This window comes from Etheostoma cragini, chromosome 17 (genome assembly GCF_013103735.1).
Source record: "Etheostoma cragini isolate CJK2018 chromosome 17, CSU_Ecrag_1.0, whole genome shotgun sequence".
NCBI lineage: Eukaryota > Metazoa > Chordata > Actinopteri > Perciformes > Percidae > Etheostoma > Etheostoma cragini.
Window position 1 is genome coordinate 3,671,374 of NC_048423.1, and position 14,293 is coordinate 3,685,666.

Genomic DNA, 14,293 nt, shown 5'->3' on the forward strand with positions numbered 1-14,293 from the left:
CCCCCCCCCCCCCCCAACCTTCAATCTGCTGACTGCTGAATTCAGCCAGAGCTAGCTGATTTTGGGTGTCGGGGCTGAGGGCTAATCGGTGCTACTTCAGAGTTATTCCAAAGGGTAAATTGAGTTTGTCTTTTATTTCTTCTGATCCGTCTGAATACAAATTACAAAAGGCCTGTGTACAGTGGAACCGTTTTATGTGGAATATTTGATATAAAAGGAAAATAAAACAATCAAATGTGGCATGATTTCTGATCCATCTAACATAGTCACGCTTATTGCAAAGAACTGTGACCCCATGGCAGTTTATGGCAAAGGACAATATCAAGTAAGTGAGTTTTCAGAGGTGCAGTGTTAATGTAGTCTGTAAAGTTGAGAGTTGAGTGTAACTGACCTCAGGTTGTTCCTTTCATCAACAGTTTGGGATTGTTTTGGTTTGTGGCAGGAGGCTTAAGTCAGATAAGCATCTGCTTGACGTGACAAACCAGTGATTCATTACTTATCATCATTGTTATGATACCATAGCCAAATATTTAATCTTCTATTTTCCTAAACAGTATGCTAAACATTGCCACATTCACTTCAGTTATTGACAAATCATTCTAACATACATATTGCCAATAACGGTTGGAACACAAAAGAACGAGAAAGTTGCCATCAACGTTATGTATGTTTGTAGTTCTCTGGTCTCTCTCAGACATTTGAGAACTTCTGTCAGTGTAACAAAAGACACTGTTGACGTTGATTTGTTATTAATGAATTGTTAGTAAAAGTGGTAGTGTATGGAACATCGGCTATTACAATTAGAAACCAGTTGACTAGTGACCTCTGTTAAAAAGCTGTGTGTGTGTGTGTGTGTGTGTGTGTGTGTGTGTGTGTGTGTGTGTGTGTGTGTGTGTGTGTGTGTGTGTGTGTGTGTGTGTGTGTGTGTGTGTGTGTGTGTCTCAGACCAGCTTCCTACAAAGAAGCCAGTTTCTTTTATTTTTTTTAAGCACTCAACCTAATTAATCCACCTCTCAGTGACAAAAGGATCCCAACCCCTCCTTCCTTTGACCCGTCCCATTGGCATTTTGGGGCAGAGGGATTCAGCAGGACCCCCGGGCACCCCTCCTGTCCTGACCCCTGCCCCCCCACCAGGGGAGCATCTGTGGATCGATCAGGGGCCAGCTGGCACCGGAAGAGAGGCGCAGGACTGGTACTTTAACACAAACGCATCCTTCTTGGATGAAAGTCATTCATCGTCATTTATGAAATTAATAAGACAGTGGAGAGTAACAAAATGTCTTATGTATAGTGCTTTCCATGTGTCTTGTCACCTGTGTCCTGGTTTGTGTGACTGCTGTACAAAGCTGTAAGTTGGAGCTAACTGTTGGTCTTAAATGATGCTCTGCGAGAGCATGCAGCTAGGGGGCAGCATACCGCCATCATCCCTCCCTCCTTCATTCTACCCTTCCCCTCTTTCCCTGTCCTTTCTCTCTCTCCCGATGTGCCCCCTACACACATGCAAACACACGCACGCGCACACACACACACACGCACAAACACACTCACACAGGTATTTAGTCAATCTCTGGGCTCAGAAAGAGAGAGCATAATATTGATAGTCCTATCCTCTCTGTATTAAATTAAACTTCTTTATTGTACCTTAATGTATTGTTAAAACCTCCCAGTCACCCGAATCCCAGCTACCCTTTCTCTCAAACACACACAGTGGCATGCACACACACGTTGATTGACAAGCAGCATCCAGGGAAATAGAAAAGATTTCCATTGTTTGCTGTCCCCACTTGAATTTGTTGAAACGGTTATTCCATTCTTGTGCTGGGGTAATTGCATATCCTTAAGTATTTCCTATTTTCAAGATCCATCTCCCCCTTCTCCTCCCCATCCTCCTTTTTGCTAAATCCCCTCTTCTTAAGTGTTTGGTGCATTTAGCAAATTCATTCATAATGTATCTACATGCACTATTAGCTTAGTATAATAGCCAGGGTGTAATCTGCAGAGAGTGGAGTGTTTTTTTTCCGCCATTACCCTCTTCTCCTGATAGGCAGTTTTTTGAACAAGCTTGGTTTTGTCGTGGGCTGATGACACGTCATTATGTTCCCCAGCTAACCCAGCTGAAGTGACAAGGTTAAAATGTCAGCACGAAATGTCAAGTGGCCAATCGGTCTGTTTCTTCTGTCGTTTTTTTTTTTTATTGAGTTAGGTGGGAAAGCTAGAGCGAGATGGAAGAATAGCGAGGGTTAGATTAGACGTACGATGGAAGGATGGAAGGAGGATAGAAATAGAGGGATAGAGGTTAGAGTAACACATTCCGATCTTCTTTGCCAGAACAATTTGAGGTTTCATGTCTCGTCCAAATGCATTTGGAGTAGCTTTTGAGAACAGAATTCCCAGATCTCGTCTGGGATTCACACGTCAACCATTCACTGACAAGACATCTTTTGGGATGGTAGGAGAGAACACAACCATGGTGTTACTAGAGAGGCTTGGGTTGTGTCAGATTACATCTTTTTGCTTTTGCAAGGAGACATAACTTTATGAATATACATTGATTAGCAATTACTACTTGCTGAATGTTTTGTGTTGTAATCACAGTAATAAAAATCATGTTGCTGTGATCTTAAAACATCTCGCCAAAGGACTATAGTTGATGAATGTTTAGGGAACCAAATTGGCTACATGCACTATTTGTTGTGTCTGCCTCTTGACTATTTTTGACCTCATAATAATTTATTCATAGGTTCAATGTTGCACACGTGTGTTATGTTTTATGATTAAGAATAGTGAGAATTGTCGGATGTGTTGGCTGGACCACAGATTTCTAGTCCCTATTTGAAGCTTACAAAGTTTCCCATTATATTACCTTTAACATCACCACTCTGCACTGATACCAAATCTGTGGGAGTATGTGAATGAATTTATACCCTGCTGTCCTCAGCGATAAGGCTGAGATTGAGTTTTCCCCACAGAGCCAAAACCTCTGAGGTGCGTGTCTGTGTTTTTGTGTGTGAAGACATCAGGAAAGAGCTATTGTAAAGAGTTTGTATCGCGTTATCTACCATACACGCCAGAGTGTACGTGTATATGCATATGTGCTCTCAAACTGGTGTTGTGTGAAAGAGAGCTCGCTGCTCTGCTTTGGACGGCATTGTGTGCATAAGAGGATGGGTCCTCGGGGCTCTATTCACAGTTCAGACAAGAATGTGTTTTTCTGTGGTATAATAATACAAGCGTGATTGTTTGAGGTGTGTGTCTGAGTGTGAGTGGGTAAAGTTATATATGCTATTTGGGACATCTATGCAATGAAAAGGAGACAAAAAAGTGAGAGCAGACATATTTAGTGTCGCCACTGCCTGCTGCTCTCATTCCACATGGCCACATGTGCACTAGTGTCTGACTTTACGTTGGACTCAGTCTCACGTCATGCATATGAGCACATATCAGTTAACCAGAAAAATGTGGCAACAGAATCTACAAAAACTGAGAAAGCAACACAGAAAAGAGGGGCACGGTATGTGAATGGTATCAACACAGCAAGGATGTGAACCAGTCAGTATTTACTGACAGCGTGGTGCTTCCCTAACCAGACTTGCAGCAGACAAAACCCATCAGTTCAGGGGCGCAGACAAAAGGCTGGAACATCCCCAACTGTTTAGTTTCAATATCTAGCAGCTGTCAGTGACAAGGCTTTCCGGCAGTTCTTATTTTCCACACACTGTCCTTACGCACACGCATACACATGCATGGTCGGAAAAGCGCAGGGAGCTGCTGCTTTTGTACACCCACACACTTCAACAATGTCACACCACACACACACACACACACACACACACACACACACACACACACACACACACACACACACACACACACACAGTCACTGATTCCATAACTCTTATCGCCTGGTCTGTGGCATATTCCCAAATTCCAATTTGACTGCTAGCCCCTGGCCCAGAGCACATCTCTGAAAAGAAGTGCAGCAAAAATGGCTTCAGCATGGACCTTTTGATAGGACATATCAGGAAGGATTCATGATGAGGAACGCAGGAGGGCACATATTTTAGCTTGTTCTGGATTTCCAAACCAACAGTATTCCGAATAGACCATAATTTATCTGTCATTAGTAATGATAATGATAAGTATAAGTTAAAATGTATCATACATTCTGCACTTTCTGAAAATGAATCCAATTAGGTCTTGCAAAATATCCTCAAAATGAATGAAAGTGCCCCCTTTGCTGCATTTTCTCTTCGTTTTCCATTTAATTTCTGCATTGTCAATGCTATGCACTGTCAATTGAGTAATATGGGCCTATATTCACCTGAGTATGCTTTATCTTTCCGTCCCTCTCTAGGAGTCTCCATCAGGGCGGAGAAAGGCCTTGGCCACCAGTAGTATAAACATGAAACAGTATGCCAGTCCAATGCCCACACAGACGGATGTCAAACTCAAGTTCAAGCCCTTATCAAAGAAGGTGGTGTCAGCCACACTGCAGTTCTCCCTCTCCTGCATCTTCCTCCGTGAGGGAAAAGCCACGTAAGTCTTGCTCTTCTTATCTAATGCCTTTTCAAAGTAGAGTTTAAAGCTCATAATGTTCTATTTTTTCCCGCTTTTCTGTAGTGTAAGTAAACTCTTCTGGATGGCCTTTTCTGATCCTGCTACTGTTGGAGATTTAATTGCAAGTCTTTTAGTAATATACCAGACGTAAAGTCCTCAGCTCTGTTAGAATCACTAAGCTAATCTGTCTGGGTGTGTTGTGTTCTACTAAATGTGTTCCTGTTGCATGATTAATTCAAACACACACACACACACACACAAAAACACACACACACACACACAGTATTTGCAGCTTTTCATTCATTCTCACATAATTATCACTGATATCACCAACTTTCATTATAGGACACTCAATCACAGTGTTTTCCGTTTGTTATTCATTATAATTTGATAGCAGCAACTTTCAGTTAAAGACACACACACACACACACACACACACACACACACACACACTGAATGAGAGAAGAGCAACAAGGCCTTTTGTTGTGGCGCGGGCGGCGGGTCGATGGCGCGTAACCCTTGTTAACCCTTCGGGGAATCATGTCGACCACACAAACAAACTCAATCTCACCAGTTCAAATGAGCCTCTGGGCCTGGGAAACACCAAACACAAAGAACAGAGAGGAGAATACATTGATTATGATAGAGCGGTGGTTTTGAGGGACTGAGGGGGAATACACAAGACTACATAAAATACAAGAAATACTGTAGAAGTTGATGCGCCAGTGAATTAAGTGATGGTGTTGGGGGGAAAAAGAGCCAATGGGTGGATGGAATTGACTAGGAATGAGAGACACAAACATTAAATGTGAGGAGTGAAGTTGACGTATGAGGTGATTACAACGGTAACTGTGGTAATCCATTTGCCCCACAACGCTATAGTCGCACCGCCCTCCACTGTCTTCCTATGGGTGGCGTCAAGCAACCTTAACATGCACGCAAAGCGTTCCAAGAAGGTGGCGTTAGAAAGCTGGCCTATTTTTTTCTTAGAATGTTTTCAGAAACACGTTTCAGTGAGCTATTTTCGTAAAATATGACATTTTATTCCGTCCAAGCCGCCATGACAGTGGTTTGAAATTCGCAAGCAGCCAACCCCACGCGGCACATTCGTCCAATCAGCTGCAAATCAGGGGCGTGGAGCAGCAACCATGGATGTATGACGTTGGGACACCACACTTCAGTTGTGTCGCAAAAATGGATCTGTACTAGGTCTGAAGTGAAGAAATAAATGAGTGGTGAAAGAGGTAGAGACAGAAAGAGAAGGATGGAGGGCTATGATAATCGGTATAGAATCAGTTTATTACCAATGTGTTGGTGAGAGCTGTAGCTGAATTGTGAGTTTCTCCTTCTCCTAACAGGCACATTAAAAATATAATGCTGATAACATTTCATTTATTCATTCATCCATTTATGTGTTATGCTTTTTCTCTTTTTGTCTCTGGTAGTTATTAATCTATTCAGGGTGGGTCTTCACCATAAAAATGTAAAGGTGGTCTTGTTTTCTTTAAACTTTAAAATTTGTGTATTCTATCGGTTTTGAGTGCTGTTTGGACATATGAACACAAGTTTCTGACTGTGTTGGGTGTTTTTTTATGCTCCAGTGATGAGGACATGCAAAGCCTGGCCAGCCTGATGAGCATGAAGCAGGCTGACATCGGCAACCTGGACGACTTTGAGGAGGAGAACGAGGAAGACGAGGAGAACAGGGTTAACCAAGAGGAGAAGGCTGCCAAGATCACAGGTGAAAACTGGCACAAAGCACAGGTGACAGATGTATGGTTTTGTAGTCGGTCCGTTGTACCAGCAATTTTTGCAGCTATTAAATCAACTTGACCAGTGAAATGCTCAAATCACAAACGATTGCCATCTTCCTAAACCGACTACTCAGTGGATACAAACTCCAACCCTTCTGAACTATCCCCCAGACCAGAACACCCAGGACCAAGGCTTTAGTTGGGCATCAACTTTGCTTCTTACTTGAGTTTTTTTTTTTCTTTTTCTTTTTTTTAAGTTTATGCTTCTGTAAGTGTGCATGCTTGTATGCATAAGATTATAAATTCATGAGTTTCATTTACATTGTACCATCTACTGCTTACGCTTTACTTTCCTGTTATCCCCATTACTCCTTGTTCCTTCCCTTCTTGCTGTGTTGGTGGACTAGTCGACTGATAATGGCTTCCATACATACATGTTGAGGTCTTATGCGTGGACCCTGGTGCTTCCTGTTTTGCTTAATCCAACTTTTCTTTATGTTACGCTTTATGCCTTCTTTGCTCTTTGTCTCATTTATATGTATTTGCATTGAACGCCTACAGCTATGCTTCGCTAGCTGGCTTCTCTGACTCAAAGGCCTGGCCAAGCTGCCAAACTCCCCACAATCATATTCCTTTCCTGGATGCTACCTACCCAACAATTCAGCAAGCTACACTAGCAATACTAACTCTAGGCTAACCAATGCATACCCTGCAAAACAGATGTTCTCTTTTTATCTTTTACTTACAGTATGTAAAAAATAAAAAAGAGAATACATTTCACCAAAAAAAGATGTATTGTACATCTTCATGAATATATATTTTATATATATTTTACATATTTTGTGGGTGTATTGTTAATTAATTTCGGTATATATGTATTTGTGTGTAAGTGTAAGATGTGCGACCTACTAAGGTAACCAGCTAAAGGTTTATTCATTTCATTCAATTTCAAATGTTACTTCTTTTTTTTCAGCCTTTGCCTGTTAGCGTGTTTCCACTATCACGTTAGTACATATTTTTAAGACGGCAGGTTAGCCGTTATGGCAATGCTATTACAGAGGTAACCAAAGCATGCAGTTAAAAATGTAGCATTTGCATACACAAATATCATGTGAACATTATGTAGTTGGAGAAATACTGTAGATCAAGTACTACTTCCCAAGCTAGTAGTACTAGCAAAACGCTGCAAACATAAACCAAGGTCAACACAATATGCACTCTTTTCATTTCTGTATACTTACATACTTACTATAAATACATTGTGTGCAAAAATGTGTGTGTGTGTATATATATTTATGTGTGTGTATGTGTATATATATACATACACACACACACACACAGATTTGAAGAGTGCATATATAATATATGTATGTGTGTGTGTATATACATATGTACAGTATGTATGTATGTGTATATATATATATACACACACACACATATACAGTATATCAAATGGAGTTCGTGAGCTTGTGTGTGTCGATATTTCTCGATGGGATGTGTTATTTTGCGCTGTTCACTGCTATTCTTCCTTCCTCCCTTCCTGTATGGCCCTGTCGTTTACAGAGATAGTAAACCAGTTGAATGCCCTCAGCTGCTTACATGGGGATGATGATGATGATGATGATGTCCTTATGCGAGCACGCAAAGCAACCGCTAAGCCTGTCGCTTCCTCCCAAGGTCTTTTTTCATCTTTCTTTCACCGCTCTCATCCTGTGTTCCTGACTCATCTTTCATCAGTGTGTCACCTCTACACTACCATTCAGTATTACAATTTCTTTCAATATATTTATTTTTCTTAATGTGTCCTTTTCCAGTATTCCTCTCTTTTTGTATCTCTCTTTCTTTGACTCATATGCCCCCAATCCCCCAATCCTCCTTGACATTGGTTTTGTGATTGTGTTCTGGTTATGTGGTCTCACAATTTATCTTGGTCCATGTGGTGATGTGCTGTACAAGGTGTTGTGAACCCATCAGTTGGTGTTCTTCCTTTTGGTTCCTATTCTTTGTTTTTTTTGACAGTGTGGCCTTATCTATTCTTTTTCTGCAGTTGGTAGTGAACCAGATCAGGAAAACTAACTGTTCTTACACACAAAAAATGTCTTTTCAGGCAGACTTACCTTATTTTGCTTTTTTTCAAATTGGAATTAAGTGTATTTTTTTTTTTTCTTCAATTGAACTGTGTATTTAATCTGTGGTATTCTCAAACTGGTGAGATGCTTAAGAGCGATAAAGTAATCCATTGCTAAATTAGATGAGCAGACTTGGGTAATGGAACACCAACATTATACAAGGGGTCTCGAACTATGTGCTGTAAAAGGCAATAAGTAAAAGTATTCATTCTTGACTCAAAGACTGAACTACATAGTTTTGCAGGCTAGTTCCTCATCAATAGTTAAGGGTTAACTATTTGCTGAAAACTAATCATTGCTTAAAACGGAATCTACTCTTGGGTTTCTGTAATGCACACCAAAGAGTTTTTCTACTAAGTTAGTGACTGGAAAACACAAGTAGACTGACTGATAGACAGACAGACAGACAGACACACATGCTTGCACACAGACACACACACACACACACACACACACAGATGTATGTAAGTGCATACCCATGCACAAGTACACTTTCCATGGCCTAAAAAAGGTCATGAATGTTGTCAGTAAGAAGCAAGGAAAAGTTCTGGACCTCTTATCAGCTACTACTACTTCACATAGCCAACCTACATATAGACCAAGGGATACAAACTCACAGAGCACTTCTTCACATTCTGACATAGCACTCAGCACCACTTCTTGGCATCTACTTCACACACATTTGAACCCTTTTCAAATTGACCGACACCCTGGCAGCATGTGATTGAGCTACAGTGAGGATGATGAAGATAAATTGGACAATTCTCCGCCTTCCCAACCAGGATCTCCATAGCAACTCTCTACTGCCTTACTGTTTCCCACAGTAACCCCTCCATACCACACAAAGTGTTCCAGAATGCACGCATTGAAGTGGGCTGAGGTGAACGAGTAGCACAGAAAAGTTTAGGCGCTGCTTCTCAGTAAGATTACTTCCACAAGACTACATGGTCTTTATGCTCATGGTTCACTCCAAAGTGCAGATATTGGTATATTTGGTTTTGTGAATGTTTGTATTCATATCATTTGGGGAAATGTATTGTTTTGTAGCTTTTATTTTGTGACTCAGTTGTCTGCTGTTTGTGCTTATGACTTTATATTTGACTCTGTGGCAACAGAGCTCATCAACAAGCTGAATTTCCTGGAAGACGAGGATCAGGAAGCGTCTCCTGACATGGGCACAAATCCCTTCGAGGAACCTGATGGCGACCCTCATCCTAACCACCTCAACCCGTTTGGAGATCCTGACGATGAAGGTATGTTCAACTCTATCAGCATGTGACAAAAACATATTCAATCCGATTTTATTGTGGTATATGGATGTTGTCAATTCTGGCTGGTTTTAAGCTTTGGTCTCATTATGAAGTAATGTTACCAAAGAAAAAGTGTTTGTTTTGGGGAGTGTCAGTGGAATGACAGGTGATACAAGTTGACGGTTTTGGATGTGCACATTCCTTGAATGTGTGTAGTCATGTGTAACTATAGCAGGTTGGCTTCAAGGCTTTCAGTCAGACAGCTAAACCAATATTTTTGTCTGACCACCTGTGTAGCCAGGTGTATTAGTATAGATTATTTTTTGAGAGGCATGCTGCCACACACATAAAGCTCCCACTTTGATGCTTGTTTGCTTGTTTAATCTGAACCGTATTGTCTGTATGAGTCTAGCATTTTGCTTTCTTGTGCAAGTTATTTATTTTTTATCTACTTTCTTGGCACACAAAAATGTGCCTTTTTGAATAGTTAAATTAGGCAATAAGTTAGACTTCAACAAATAACCTTTATTAGTCTTAATCGTCTTCTAAGTGAATTAATGTAAACCAAATATGGATAAACAAACTGCAAAATGTGAATGTTAATTGATATACAGAAATGGACGTAGACATCTGATAGGAAGCAAATTCTACTGACGTCAGCATAATAAAACAATCCAGACGGAATCAAATGGTTGATTTGTGGCTCAGCTCTTTATAAGGTATTTTAAAAAACAATATAAGAATGCAAATAGGCAGGAAAGTCCATAATGCTAAGCTAGTTACCAGGACTACTGTCACATTTATTTTGACTGACAAGCAACCAAAGTCCTTCTCAAATAAAGAATAAAATATTTGGCCATTGTAACAGTTTTACAAGTCTTGTATAGTATGTGTTGTATATGCAGTCAGTGCATTCTCCTTTCTGCCAAACAGAGCCCCCTGCCCAGCTGGTCTTAAGGCAGCGAGCTGAGGATCAATCCTTCTATGGCCACGACCCCTCAAATCCGTTTGATGAGCCAGATGAACCTGGGACTGAAACACACCCAGCGAACCCCTTTGATGAGCCCGACCAGGACATGGACCTCCAGCCAGACCCAGAACCCCCCAAACCCAGGCAAAGGAAAGGAGTACGGCCTGTCGACATGAGCAAGTACTTATACGCCAACATCTCTCACAACGAGGAGGAGGAGCTTGATGAGTAAGACTCTATGTCTTCATTATGTCCAAATTCTTCATCTTTTAATATTTTCAATTAGCTGGCAGAGGAAATGGTGAACTACGTGAACCTTGAAGGCAAATATGATACATGACTGTGTCGTTAAGAAAAGTGTAAACCTTTCACATTTTATCCTGTTTTATTTTCCCACTTTGATTTGCATTAGTTACACTGACCCTTGCATTGGCACAATATTCAGAGACCTGAAGCCCCTGTCTTTATATATACAGGTTTTTTTTGTGTGTCAGCGTAGTGAAGCCTATGTTATATTGTTTGCTAGAGGGATTTGGATAAACACTCTGCCCTAAACTGTTAAGCATAACAGCAGAATAGCCCATAGCAGAATCAGTCTGGAAGGATTCAGCCTGCCCAGCTTGATTGCTGTTGGCAAGTCTTGCACACCCCTCCTGTTAAAGGGGTACTTCCCCCCCCCCCCCCCCCCCCCCCCCCCCCCCCCCCCCCTTTCATGGCAGAGTGACGAGGCAGCTCTATCGAGGGGAACAAGGGCCCTGTTGTTTCACTGCATTCTTTAACCTTGTCTCCCTCTTTTGCCTCCTTTGTCGATCCTTTCTTTCCTCTCTCCCTTATCAACTCATTGCCCCATACTTTACCTCCTTGCCATCTTTCTAAACTTCCTTCCTTAAGCTCTGCTCATTTTTATTCCACTCCTCTCGAATCCTACCTCCTCCCCATCCTTCATCATTTAGTTTTACATCACTTCAGTGTATCTACGTTGTCAGTTAGGTTCAGTGACAACAACTTCATAAGCAAGAACATTTACATAATGCATTGAATAGTACATCAGTAGATGGCACAGTGCATCTGCAATGTGTGTCTCCTATCGAGAAAACAAAAACATTCAATAAATCAATGACAGCAGAACTGGTAATGAAACTGATCTTTGAGAAATAAATAAAAGTCAAATCATTTTTGCTGCTCACTTGGCAGAGGTGTGGCTTTATAAGTAAAATAAAGCATCCTGTCAAAAAGGGGCCATCTGTTTTGACCTTAGCAAGTTTTTATTAAAACCCTTTAATCTGTGACTGAGAACTTGAACAAAATTTAAATCTTTGTAGATCCCTCTGCACTCACACTCAGCACTACACAGACAACTTATGCAGACGAGTGGCCGTGCCTAAATTGTAAATGTAAACTTGTAGATTGTGGCTGTTGAGCAAAGCCGTCACACAGATATAGCCATATGTTTTAGTCCTTTTGGCTGTCTAAAGACAGACAGGGAATTGACTGGTATGTTTTTTTGCTCCATCTCTTACACCAAGAGCCATTCTTTGTTGAATAGAAAGTTCAAGAGGGCAACGCATTGTTTTGACTGGAGCCCTTTCACAGGTCTTTTAGCCAGTGCTGGTCTGTTAAAATCGCTCTATAGGCCTGCCTGCTTTTCTTTTCTTCACTTCCTTTTTTTTTCCTCTCTTCGTATAGCTCTATAGTTAGATAGACACTGAGTTGCTCTAACCTTCTCTTTCAGATAGATACCTAGTCAATCAGCTTTTTTCATTCTCACTCTCGCTCTCACCCCCCACTCTCTCCATCCAATTTGCTTGTTTGCTTAGGATTGCTTGTCCCATGTTGACTGAACGTCTCAAGAACTTGCCCCTGCTTTCAGTGCCACAAGCATGCCTGTATATTGATAACACTCTGGTGTGTGTATGTGTGTGTGTGTGTGTGTGTGTGTGTGTGTGTGTGTGTGTGTGTGTGTGTGTGTCAGTGCATGCTTGCGTGTGTGTGTGTATGCCTTCGTGCTCCTGCCTGTCTGTCAGTAGCCCACCTTGGGCAGTAAGGATATGAGGTCACGCAGACCTGACCTCAGTGCACCTGCATCTTCTATTACCTTACCAGTTGTGTGTGTTGTTCATTGTATGCACCAAACTCTTGTTTCCATGTAGCAATTTCCTTTAACTAAACAATGGGCAGTTAAAGCCAAAGATGGGTTTAAATAGTGCTGACAATTCAGGACTAGCTATAGGAATGTATAATTTTTCTTGTGTGCTCTCTAGTCTTTATATATAGTGCCACTGAATCAAATTGCTGTAATATCCATAGCCAAATAATGCCTAATTATGTTTTGTATCAACTGCTCTTTTTCTTATGTATTTTGTCTATATAAATCCTTCTGGCAGTTTTTGCTATTTCTTGCAATGTTGACAGTTTTGGTGACTTGTTGTTGGTCTTTAAGGAAAAAGGTCATATAAATCTAAATAATTTCACACACTGCGCACATTCCTATATTCATATTCAACTTAAAAAACACTTTGCAGTCTGTGTTAGATGCACTTTCTTACATGACATCTTGCCTTGCTCTCGCCTGTCACCTCTCCCTCCTTTCTCAGATCCAACCCGTTCTACGAGCCAAGGACATCAAGCCCTGTGCAGCCCTGCGCTGGCAGCACGTCCCTGGATGTGGGCAGCGGCCAGAAGAGGAGGGCTCCACCGCTCCCAAGTTCCAGCCCTGGCCTTGGCCCAAGTGCGCCAGCTCCCAAACCTAGCCCAGACAGGGAGAGAGCCCAGCCAGTCGGGCCCAGCCCAGTTGCAGGAGTGATGGGAAGAGAGCTGGCCTCCTCTTCCCCCAAGGTAAACAGCCTTCACTTAAATGTAATAAACTTGATTCATCCCCTTGACAGCTACACAGACGCACGTGAAAACAAAACCACAAATGCATGTTAATTTTGATTTCATAGCAGAAACTAATCAATTAAGTCTAATCAAAAAAACATATGAGCATGCATCCTTTTATCTACACACGGAGCTATAGACAAAGTTAGTACCAAAAAAGTATTCAGGGTTGGTACTAGGGGTGGGGGAAAAAAATCAATACAGCATAGTATTGCAATATTTTCAGTGGCAATACTGTATTGATACACAGGCGCCAAGTATCAATCTTTTATTATATACTGTATGTGTTTTGGTTTGTCTACTTGACAACCTCATTTTGCAGTAATAAAATTGAAGTGATATGAACAAATAGAGAAATGTATCTTTTTAGATAAAACAGATGTTGACAAATTTTCCTTTTGGGGATATCATTTGAAATTGGGAAAAATTTGAAGTTGGAAAAAGGTTATGAATTGCTATATATTGCATAATATTGCAATATGTTTAAAATCATAATAATATTGTATCGTGGCATAAGTATCGGGATGATATCGTATCGGGAGGCGTTCCCATCCCTAGTTGATACCCTGCTCTAAAGAAAGAGTCATTATTCAACAGTGATAACTGAATAATAGCGTGAATAATGGAGTTCAGTGCTTTAAACATGTTTTTTTGAATGGGCACAATTAGTTTAGTTTGCTTAATACAGTAAATGTAAAATTGTATTTAGATAGTAATGAAGGCAGTACATTTTCTTTTACGTAAACTGAGCCCTAA

At 41.0% G+C, this 14,293-nt stretch overlaps 1 protein-coding gene across 7 annotated transcripts in view; it reads left to right on the forward strand.

Moving 5' to 3' along the window:
* Positions 1 to 14,293, forward strand: part of ehbp1 (EH domain binding protein 1) — a 140,957-nt gene that overhangs the window by 38,515 nt on the left and 88,149 nt on the right. For 5 of the 7 annotated variants that reach the window (XM_034897842.1, XM_034897843.1, XM_034897841.1 and 2 more), the window contains exons 6-11: positions 4,355 to 4,536; positions 6,159 to 6,298; positions 7,875 to 7,988; positions 9,556 to 9,693; positions 10,624 to 10,888; positions 13,255 to 13,495. In XM_034897842.1, coding sequence (XP_034753733.1) covers positions 4,355 to 4,536; positions 6,159 to 6,298; positions 7,875 to 7,988; positions 9,556 to 9,693; positions 10,624 to 10,888; positions 13,255 to 13,495 — 1,080 coding nt within the window. The remainder of the gene's footprint in view (positions 1 to 4,354; positions 4,537 to 6,158; positions 6,299 to 7,874; positions 7,989 to 9,555; positions 9,694 to 10,623; positions 10,889 to 13,254; positions 13,496 to 14,293) is intronic. The other 2 variants (XM_034897844.1, XM_034897845.1) reach the window with 2 other exon arrangements.